Genomic DNA, 12133 nt, shown 5'->3' with positions numbered 1-12133 from the left:
ATGCGAACAATCAATCCGGCATCTCAACTGTCTCGACTTAATACTAATAAAACACACACCCAAATGCAATTCGGCGAAATTTTGACAATTGCGATCGTTTGATGCACGTACAATTTCCGCCCGAACGCTAATTTCCGAGCTACGAATTAAGATATTAATAAATTCGTCCTACACCAGCGACAAAACGCGACTTCACATGTTGACTACGCGAGTACTGAGCCACGAGTGACGAGACGACGAGACGACGAGACGCTTTGCAGACGACGCGGTTCGCAACGGTCTTCGTATCCTTCCGCGTTACGTCATGTTGGACTGACTTGTCCATTGCCTGTCGCGGATTTTAAATCTTTTGATTTGAAAATCGGCACAATATGCACGATTAATAACTTTAACTTGTATTATTGACTTCAATACTGAAGTTGAATTACCATGTGGACCATAGCCAGGCTTTTGAAAAGGACGTTCATGAATGATCCTCGCATAATATATGATTCTGAATCTCTACTTTCTCTTTCAGCTTTAAATAGAAGAAAGTCATTCTAGTTGATGTGGACATAATAAGTCCTGTTGTATTCCCCAGTGTTGTCTCTATAGGTCCTTTAAGTCTGGCATGGTTCAAAGTTGATATAAATAAGAGTAAACTTATATTTTTCTGCAGCACACTCTATTGTTGGCTCAATTTGAGTATGAATAAGATATTAAAACTTGAAACTGGCTTCAAATTTATATATTTGAATGCATATTGTTAACTTAATAGTTCAATTCTACTAACAAAAATTAAAAAGTTAAACCTAAAATATAAATCAGTACCTTACCTATACAAAAATACACAGTGAGCACACATATTTTGGGAATGTTAAATGTACAAACTCCCTGACCCTTTTCCAAGGTTGAGTAACATACTATTGTAAGTTTTTGGGTAAATTTTGGCTTAATTCTTTCGAGCCAATTATAGATGTTCTTTTAGAAAGTGTTATGTTCCCCTGGTGAAAAATTAAGAACAAAATAAATAAAATGTAAATAACAAACTTCTGAAAGATCTGAAAGAAGAAGCTTTTCCAAAGAGAATCACTCTATTGAAAGAAGTAACTTATCCTTTGATGGAATCTACTTTGTAATTGTCAATGAAAGATGTTTTTTTTGTGTTTAAATACTAACTTTCCCTTCTGTTTTTTTTGTGTTATCAAATTTTAAAGAAAACCAAGTAATTAACAGGTACAACAATTATACTTTTTTTTACTTTTTAAATACTTTTTAGTTGATCTTGCCAATACACATATTAGGTACTGAGATTTTGGAATCAAGTTTTATAAGCAGTATTTTCACTTTAAAATCAAATTAGGGAAACTTGCAACCTGTAAACATGTTGTGTGCTAAGCTTAAGTTGATATTCACACAATTGAGTCAGCATAGCAGAGAAGGGTAAGTTTAGAGCACCGTCCACTTACCTCCAGCTTTTTACCTACATGTAAATGAAATTAAATGTTATTTAACTGTAATATATAAGTTACACGCATGATAATAGGTTTTAAAACCTACAAGTGTAGGAATCCTACTCCTTATTAGGCCTAACTATATCTTATCAATTAACTAAAATGTTACATCACCTTATTTGTCAACACTACAGTAAAAATAAATAGCTGTAATAAAATTACTATCACAAGAACAACAAATATTGTGGCTAAAGTTTAGAGTGCTCGCCTCCGAATCTTGCTGGTTCGATCACAAAAGAGACTGTCCCAAAAATGGAACGGTTCTGAACCCAGATGTCATTTGTCACTAGGTAATAAAATAAACTAACATCAGATCGACTAGACAGTAACAAGACCAGTGTTTTAACAATTCCCTTACATAAACACATTGAAAAAGCCATTTGCGTTCATAACCTCTAACAAATTAAGCTACTCCCATAATTCACATTACAACACTCATGTCATCTTGGAGCTACAACATTTTTTGTCATGAAATATTAACTACCCAAGTAGCAAAAATTGTTGGCCCAACGTTTCTGTCGATCGTTGGCCAACGGTATGTTTTGGCACTCAGTCTTACGGTTGGCCAACCAACCAATTTTTGCGGAAGGGCCAACCATCCCATTGGGCATAAACATAAAAAATACAAAATAATAAAGATTTTGTATGCAAAGCATAATTATGAGTTGAGTAAATTGATTAAATAGTTCATAAAAACTTATTTTGAAAATAAAACGAAATAAAATTTTTTGGCCAGGACGAGTCTCGAACCCAGTACCTTCGACATGTGAGCCTCACGCCTTATGCCTGAGCTAACTGTGCTTGTTGATCATGAGTGTTTTCAAGTGGTGAAAGAGTAGCCGACAGGTGCAATGGTCACAATTAATACTTTAAATATTTTTGGTGCTACAGTATAATATGATTCTGTTAATCTGTTTAGGCCTCAAGTAGTTGAATTGTTTTTTCTGGTAGTTGGAGAGGATACTAGTATTTGAATATAGATTATTTAATTACCATTAGATTAGTAGGCTACTGTTATAATTGATTGTTATATAATTAATTAATCTTTTCTCTATAACTATTAAAAACTTGCTTAAATAAGTTAAAGAATAAAAAAAATTATAATAATTATTATATGTTAAGCAGGTGTTCCCCACTGTATATCCAGTATCACAACATCATCTGACTACATTCATTATTGATCCAAATTTTTACAATATTTGTCTTATATTCTGCTGCCATAACATTTATGTACTTTTAAATAAATCAATTTTTTTTAATTTGTATTAGAATGTTTTATACTTAAACCCAACGAAGGCCCAACGATTCTTTCCTTTGTAGGGCCAACGAATACCAGTTTCCGTTGGGCCAACGTTGGCAAATCGTTAAAATTTCTGCCAACCATTTCCCAACCATGCCGACCATTTCCCAACGTTGGGCCAACGATGTGTGCTACTTGGGTATTAATTCTGCAACCATTAACAACTGATGTTTAATGGTGTTTCAGGTGCCTTCTTGATTCCGTTCTTCATCATGCTAATTCTGGAAGGTATTCCATTGTTCCTGATTGAGCTTGGCATTGGTCAGAAGATGCGCCTCGGGTCACTCGGAGTGTGGAACACGATCCATCCGTGGCTCGGAGGCATCGGAATCGCCTCATGTACTGTCACCTTCTTTGTTGCCTTGTACTACAATGTTATCATTACTTGGTGTTTCTACTACTTTTTCAACTCTTTTCAGGTGAGTTTTAGATGTTTAGATTTTCAATCAGACTTATTTTTGCCATTTCATAAATGGAAGTCAAGGTTAACATCATAGGTCCTTGACAGGTCAATATAATTATGAAGAAAAGTAAAATTCATGATTCATGTATTATGCATACTGTTTGATGTTGGTTGCCAAAAGAGATGTATAATACATCAAGAGGTCCCATTTGTGTAAGCATAACAAACTCTCTCTTTTAAAAGTATACATGCTTGCTTTTATATGTAGTGTTTTATGTATTCACTAAACATAGAATGCATTTTTAAAGATCTTACAAGTATTGGCATAACCCTTTTTTTTGACTACCTAAACTTCTTTTGCTCCTACAGTGATGAATATAGTACACAATGTATTTATTCTAGGCAACATCTGCTTTCTTATTGTGCATTGATTACAAGGAGTAAGTGTGGTTATTAAGGAAATAATTTCCTAATTCAATAGAAGCCATACAGATTTGTTAATCAATTATTAAGCATGAGAAAACATAAAGGAAATTTCAAATTATTGTTACAATTGCCACACACTACTGATAATCAATTGGTGGACAAGAAGAAAGCAATTTTTAACCAATATTTATGTAGATTTTTTGTTATTTTCATGTAGAAAGTGTATTTTTTCAAAGTTAATCCATTTATTTTTTAATCGCCTCACAATAGTAGTTTATGCAAAAATTGTGTAAGGCTAACGACATATTGTCCCAACCACTCACTCATTGTTTAATCAATTTAATTGGTCTTAACAGCTGATGTTGAATTTGATGTATAACAATTTTACTTCTTTTCTCTCAATCTTTGAACCACATTGGTCCAATCTTGTACTGTAAAGTAACAAAACAGTGTTGTTAAGTAATTAAACAACAATGTTAAGTGAATATTTTCAATTCTAAGAACTGATTTGAAAAGGCTAGTAAAAAAAAGTGTCATAGGTAAATATTGTAAAGAACCGCCGTTACTAACTGCTTGAACATTTTTAAATATTAAGGCATCCATCAGTCGTCCTTTTGTTACAAGTTACCCAAAACACCTGTATGTAAAAAAAATTATTCCAGTGCAATCAATGGGTCTTGTCAAAGAATAAATCTTTCTTGCATGAATAACCAACTACATTTAGCAAGTTTTGATTGAGGAGGACTTCATTTGAGTTATAAACCTTCTATGGGTTTCCTCACTCAAAATATATCTTATTGACCTCTAATTAATTATCAATAGGATCTAGGAGGTAAAGATATTCTTGACTGTAATAGTACAATTCTACAACTTTCTTCTGAAGAAGCCCATATAGGGGTGAAAAATCAAATTAATTGTGTTGAGAGTTGTGAACTTTTTTCTGTTGTCAACTGCTTGGAACTCTTTTCTTGGGTATGAAAAATACAGTTCTTGCGAAACTAAAAGTACAATTAACAATCCACAGGCTATAATATGTAAAGCTATTATAACACTTTTGGTACGGTATAATCACTGTGAATTATTCAAATTTGACAAAACAAACAAATAAATAACACTTGCAGAGTCCGTTGCCATGGTCGTACTGTCCAAAACTCCCCAACAACACAACAGTCCCGGAGTGCGAGAGGAGCTCTGAGACAGCCTACTTCTGGTACAGGACGACCCTCGACATCGCCCCTACCATGGATGAGACAGGGGGGCTAAAATGGTGGATAGTGTTATGTCTGTTACTTGCCTGGACAATGGTCTTCTTCATTGTTATGAAGGGAATACAGAGTTCTGGGAAGGTAAGGGGGACCTTGACCTTACTAATTAGAATATTCTTAAACACTCTAGGATCGTTAGCTTATGCCATCAACAGAATTCTATCTATGTGAAGTGTGAACCCACTATAGAGAACTCTTGGCAAAAAAATAACATAGTTGAATGAGTATTTTATAAGGTGTGTTACTTTTAAAATTGTACCATAACAGTTGTTAAGGGAATACAGTAACAGATGCCATAGTTTACCATAAGTTTCCTAATCAGTTTTAGTTTTGCATAGTAAAAGATTGGATATTTTTAAAAAACTGTAGGTTAGTTTACAGCAGAGCACACTATCAGTAGCTCAATGGGACTATAGTATAGTTATTTGTGTAGTGGGTGAAGTGGCACTGCGACTGTACTTGTGTTACACATTATATTTTTCCAACAGTTACAATATATCATATACAAATTAGTCTTTCAACACTGTACAATACGTTTTTAGGTTAGGTTGGATCCAAACATTGAACGAAATGGATAAAGCTGCACCAGCTGATTAATTAGTTGTAGTATATTTAAGTGCTGCCAACCTATTTCCAAGTCTTATTTCAGATTCAAACAAATATCAATGCCAATTACTGTATGATAGTACATGGTGGTTCAGAGCACATCAAAGCTGTGGGATAGTAGATAATCTGCATGAGAAAGTGAAATCTCTTCTCAAAAAGATATATATCCTAAAGTGTACGGAATTAGATAACACTGGCCCATAGCAGCAATTGCTGCCCTTCACCTCGGTTGTAATTTGACCTTAAACCATTCCCCATGCTGTACACCATTCCTTATAAATACTCTCCTTTGTAGTCTATGCATTCCCCTAAAAACACGATAAATTTGAACTCTGCATTACCATTCTAACCTAAAAAAGGGCAGATCAGGGGTAGGCTTACTCTTTAACACTTCTGACATTTTTCCCACCGTTCTTAGTCCTTGAGCTTTAAAATGAATCCTTAACAGCCAAGCTACAGTACCTTTTTTGTAGCTTGAGATATTTTGTGGGGACCGAATTGCTTACAGAATTAAATATATAGATTTTTTATGATGACAAATCACAAAAAACCATATTTTGTCTAAAAGCACCCATTGGCCATTATAAATGTTTTATTTCTACTCTTTTTCACTCAGCTGTATTACAGTATTACAAATTTGAATATAGTTATTTATGAAAGGAGAATTCACTATGTATCACAAATGAAGCTTCTCTACATTTTCACGCATCTGATTATTTATTTTTTAAATCTCAATAATGTAACTGTTTACGGTTTGTTCTTCAGGTGGTTTACTTCACCTCGATGTTCCCGTATATGGTGCTCACAATTTTCTTCATTCGTGGAATAACGCTGAAAGGAGCTGGGGAAGGGATCAAACACATGTACACTCCGAAGGTAAAATATTAATAACATAAAATTATAACGTAACGATCTAACACTTTTCCTCACTGTTTATTTTCATTGATGTTGTTTTATTTGTGTAAATACCCATTGAGCCACATGATTATTCTATATCTATAATACGTGAAGCTTTTTTGTGAACACTACTCATCCTATTTGTGGAGCAAGGTCACACATTTGAACATTTGTCAGGTCAAACATTTGAGGTGTTAAAAATTCGTCTCAATTTTTGTTTTCCAATAAGGCCTTAGAATTTAAAAATTCTTACCCTAAAGCCGGGTTTTCCTAGGCGCGGAAGCGGAGAGAGGAACGCGGAGAGCGGAAATGAGATTACCATGGTGTTCCGCTCCGCTTCTAGGAAAACATTAAATTACCACAGACCAGTGGAGTCCACTCTCCGCTCTCCACTTCCGCGTACTACGATACATTTCAGCGATACTACACCACCCACCACATGATGGCTGCCCAGTTGGTAGCCCAAAGTGACCTCACTCCAATTTGCTTCACACAGATTATCGGTAAGGCAACCAAATTGCCTTCAGTTCTTCATACTGAAGAAGACGTGTTCATTTGAATCAAGGAGAACGTTAAGCATTCATTGGAAGTGATCAGTCAACACTGAGAATATAACAGATATGTACGGGAAACTTCACGTCACAATTAATTAGAGATACCGTATTTAAACTCAATTTCTATCAGGTTTCAGACAACTCTAATAATCTTACAGCAATTAACTTGAATTCAAGCAACAAGTTTTCCTCAACGTTGTGTTTTTTACTAAGACACTAATAAACCACTAATAAACTAATAGACAGTAATGAGTTCATTGACTGAACTCATTACTTGGGCATTAAGTTTATGAACTGAAATTCCATGTCTTTCCCAGGTGGAAAAGTTGTTGCAGCCGACGATATGGCTTGATGCAGCCACTCAGGTATTTTACTCCTTCGGCCTTGCGTTTGGCTCTCTCATAGCGTTCGGGAGCTACAATCCTCCTAAGAACAACTGCGTGAGGGATGTGATTCTGGTGTCAGTATGTAATGCGTTTACGGCAATCTACGCTAGCATCGTCGTGTTTACCATCCTTGGATTCAAGGCTGTCTCCAACGTAGATAAATGTATTGAGAGGTTAGTCAATGAAAAGATTAAATCTATATTGTATCTAATCTAGATAGATTGAAAGATGTAACGTTTTCATTAATATGATTTAAATATCCATTTATTGGTAAAGAGTACGTATTATTTTATTTTACCTTTTAAAGTTCACTGTATATGCTTCTCAAAGTTTATCAGTAAAAGTTCTACCAGAAGGTGCATATGGGGTCCTATATGCATTTTGCCACATATTATGGCACTTCACCCTTATAGGGATTTCCCTACAATCTTGACTTAAAAATAAAGCTAATGACTTTTTAAACTGACATTTTTTCTTACAGCAACAAGATGAAGCTTGAAATCAGTGGTCTTTTGGAAAAAAATGCATCATTAGAGAAATATGAGCTCTACATTTCAAAAATATCAAATGAAACTTTCCACGCTCACAACTTAGAAACATGCAGTTTGTCAGAACAACTCGATCAGGTAACTACCATTCAGATTATTTAAGAGATAGAATTAATAGATATTTTAACAATAAAGTTCATATTCTACATGTTATATAATGGTATTCTGCTTGATTTTAGTAATAGTAATATTTACTACTAATTGTTGATGTTTCAAAATACAAGTTTATAGTCAATAGGCTAGGGTACACTTTCCTTGGTATAGAAGACTATTATGTCATAATAACAAACGATGAGCTGATCATAACACAAAAATACTGTATTTCTATCAAACTTTTGACCTTCACCCCGCTAAACATTTAAAAATCCAAACATTTGTTTGAAATATTTGTATAAAAGATACTTATCAGTCTAAAGGAGGGATACTGTTAAATCCAATTATTGCAATTGACATAAAAAAACAAATGTTTCAAAGTTTACCTCACAGGACCACAAAAAGAAAAAATAAAACACACAAATATAATAATACTAACAGTTATGACTTTTAAAAAAATTAGATTTATTCCTACAGTTTCAGTGTGAGATAGATCACAAAACAGTATCCATCCCCTAGCTCTAAAATCCTTTTACTACAGTTTATGTGGGGTGTGCTTATAGGCAGCTGAAGGGACCGGCCTAGCTTTCATAGTCTTCACTCAAGCCATCGTTGAGTTGCCTGGAGCCCCATTTTGGGCAGTCATATTCTTCCTTATGCTGCTTTCTCTCGGAATTGGCTCACAAATTGGAATTCTAGAGGGAATGCTGTGTACTATTTTTGATATTGATCTATTCAAAAGAATTAGGAAACCTGTTTTAACAGGTACTAACAAAATCTATAAGGTGCATGGTGATTTTAACCACGCCTGCATGATAAATTATTGTCTTTTTTGTTCTGCATGGTTCCAAGTTTTGACTGTGCAATGCTTTACATTTTCGTGGATGATACATTTGTTGCATGACTACACCTACGGGATTTATGGTATTTTTTCAAGCAGCATTTATTATTAATTTAGTTCATCAGTTTTTTTTTTTTAAATTGCTTGTACCAGACATTAGATATTTTTGGTAATCTATTTTTGACATTTTGATGTTATTTGATATTGTTGTTAGATTATTAAGTTTAAATGCTTTCAAAACGATTCTATAAGCACAGACGGAATAAGTAAATACGGTCAAAATTGTAAATACAAAGTTTGTTAAAAAAATCCTTTATTATTTGCCAATTGCAAACAGCGCACTGCCTCATGTAGTGCATTGGTAAAAGGAAACCATCATCTACCTCAACTTAGACATTTTCAAAAAAAAATATACACAGAAAACATTATATTTTTCGGAGTGAAATAAAACTGAACCACTGTCAGAAGGCATGCAAAAGATGTTATACTCTGTTAACATCACTATTACAAATAAGATGTTTGGCGTAGGAGATTAACCAACGTTTAGAATGTTGTTCACATTCAACGAATCTATTCTATTCTTTAAATAATAGTTGACTTAGGCACACATATTCTAATGAAGACTATAGTTATATGTTTTAAATTAGTTGTGAATTATTATTTGGAAGCAAAAAAGCAAAAATGTTGTAATGAGAGACAATGTGTTGTATTGTTTGTGATGCATAATTTCATGTTTCAGCATTTGTCTGTGGAATCTGCTTCATTGTGGGACTGATATTCTGCACTGGCGCTGGTGAATATTGGCTGAAAATGTTTGACTCCTTCGCCGGGACCATCGGTCTCGTCATGATAGCTCTACTGGAAATGGTGGCCGTCATGTTTATATATGGACACGAAAAGTAACACTTCTGTTTACACTATATTAATAAATACTGTAGGTGTTAACAACATGAGTATAAATTAATTAAATCTGTGAGATAGGATTTAGACCAAACATTTACATTCTAACCAATGTGATGTAGGCATTTCTATTAGCTGACACACTACTTAGTGATGTTTTATAAGATGTATTTTCAAATTAGTGACATTCAATGACAAAACGTGTTAGTTTACTGAAACCAAGGATGCACCTACAATTGTAGCTTTGATTTTGAAAGATTTGTCTTTTCGAATACTGTTACATTAGTACACATACCTCAATTCAGGGTTTAGTTTTGGGTGAACGCTCCACCAAGTTGACAGAAACTTAAAAATATATAAGTAAAGATTCTTACAGCTCAAAATTTCACTGAGCACATTTTTGAATAGCTCACGGAAACAACAGAATATTTATTTGACAAATTAATGAGTTACAAATTATGTTCTCAGATTCACTCAAGATATAGAAGACATGACTGGTTACCGTCCGGGACTCTACTGGCAAGTAACCTGGAGGTTTCTAGCGCCTCTAATCATGTTTTGTATCCTCGCTTCTTCAATTGCATTCCGGATAATTGAAAAACCCAGCTACCACGCATGGAATGGTGAACTGGTATGAAACATAATGTTTAATAAGCATTGATTAACATTTAAGAGAATGTACAGAATATAAAACTCAAAACTGTTAAGGATTCTTATAACTTAAGAATTCTGGATTGTTTGTTTCACATATAGTTTTTCATCCTAGATTTGAAATCAATTTTTTTCAACGCCAGTGGCATTTTGCTTTAAGTCAACAAGAGAACTGCTTTTAAGTGTAAGCAGTCCAAATCCTGTACGTCAAAGTCTGACTTGTTTGTCAGACAGGCCAAGTCTATTCTTACGTGTTTTTTCTCAAAAGCTAAAATCCAAGACTCTTTTGTCTCACCAGCCAAAATCTATGACTCGTTTGTTTTCCAGGCTAAAATCTATTACTCGTTTGTTTTCCAGGCTAAAGTCGTTGGCTTGTTTATTTTACAATCCAGATTTATGACCAATCTCTCTTACATTTAACTTATGTGACTATTTTGTCTCACAGGCTAAAATCAATGACTCGTTTAGGTTGATTTTCAAGGTCATTGACTCATCTCCCTGGCCAAAGTTTAACACGCGTGTTTAACTGGCCAAAGTCCATGATCTTTGTCTTGCCAACAAAAATATACAACTCGTTTGTCTTGCAGGCCAAAATCTATGACTCGTTTGTCTTTCAGGCCAAAATCTATGACTCGTTTGTCTTGCAGGCCAAAATCTATGACTCGTTTGTCTTGTAGGTAAATTTTAATCATCAGCCAAAGTCTAACAAGTGTTAATGTCTATCACTGGTTTGTCTTGCAGGGGCAAACGGAGGAAAAACCCTACCCAGGCTGGGTGCTGGTGATCGCTGTGTTGATGATTATTGCCAGCGTCATTCCGATCCTCCTTGTCTTCCTACTCCGTCGCTTCCAGTGCCTCAAGTTTGACGTGGACATCCACCAAGGTGCAATCCGCCGAATCGACACTACCGTTTCTACTAAGGAAATGATGACTGATGTCGACGTAAGTTTCAATCTGATATTGTTTGAAAGTGTATGTTCCTGCATAACGATTTAACTTGTCATACTAACAGTTATTATTTTATTGTTTTTATATTTTATCGGCAAAGGGTTTTGTGTAAGAAGCGTATTACATTTTTAGTTTGAAAATAGCATTGCTTTGGAATATATGAATAGGAAGTACTTTTTAAAATAAAAAAAGACTGCTACTTGTTCGTACAATTATTATTTAAAAAATTACTTGTTATATATATTTTTTAAATATTATTTTTAGATTTTCCCTGAACAATATGAAACAATTTTCAAGACATCAATTTTTTTATAAAAATTTAACTCTTAGTTACACGTTCATTCAAATCGTAGTTGGTGATGCTAATGGCAATAATACCCAAATAACAGTTTTCTTTGGCTGGATACTTAATTTCATATTGTATGTTTAAGTTAATAAAAGGTGATTTTGATTTTAGGACGGTCTTGCGTTTTAGAAAAATTTTATTATTGGTAAGTTTGTTAGTTTTCTTTTTATGCCTGATTCATTTATTTTACATTCAACAATAAAGTATTTTCAGATGACGGCCAACATCAATGAATCGCAGGTATTTAAATAGTTAAGAAGTTACAATTCCTTTTCTTAATACATGCCTAGTTTGCAAATATTGTAGCACACCATGTTCAATTTAGGGGGAAAGTGAAGGAGACAGAAATAACTATATTAAAACAAATACTAGAAGAGGGACATCAATGATGAAAGTATCCACAAGCTCTGAATACTTAAATCCTGTCAAGAGTTGTTGTTTAAGATGACTGACTATTGAGCTTTGTTCAAGGGCGT

The 12133-nt window shown here is 34.2% G+C and overlaps 1 protein-coding gene across 1 annotated transcript in view; it reads left to right on the top strand.

Annotated features, from left to right (window-relative positions):
* Positions 1-12133, top strand: part of LOC128994297 (sodium-dependent neutral amino acid transporter B(0)AT3-like) — a 29607-nt gene that overhangs the window by 11337 nt on the left and 6137 nt on the right. Inside the window, exons 2-10 of the mRNA XM_054418731.1 lie at positions 2980-3212; positions 4744-4968; positions 6259-6369; positions 7262-7503; positions 7812-7956; positions 8535-8736; positions 9552-9711; positions 10181-10343; positions 11105-11305. Coding sequence (XP_054274706.1) covers positions 2980-3212; positions 4744-4968; positions 6259-6369; positions 7262-7503; positions 7812-7956; positions 8535-8736; positions 9552-9711; positions 10181-10343; positions 11105-11305 — 1682 coding nt within the window. The remainder of the gene's footprint in view (positions 1-2979; positions 3213-4743; positions 4969-6258; positions 6370-7261; positions 7504-7811; positions 7957-8534; positions 8737-9551; positions 9712-10180; positions 10344-11104; positions 11306-12133) is intronic.

The sequence above is a fragment of the Macrosteles quadrilineatus genome, unplaced genomic scaffold, assembly GCF_028750875.1.
Source record: "Macrosteles quadrilineatus isolate MER2022 unplaced genomic scaffold, UCM_ALF_1.0 Scaffold_5__1_contigs__length_97177068, whole genome shotgun sequence".
NCBI classification, from domain to species: Eukaryota; Metazoa; Arthropoda; class Insecta; order Hemiptera; family Cicadellidae; genus Macrosteles; species Macrosteles quadrilineatus.
Note: the sequence above shows the minus strand (reverse complement) of the source record. Positions and strands in the feature narration are given on the sequence as shown.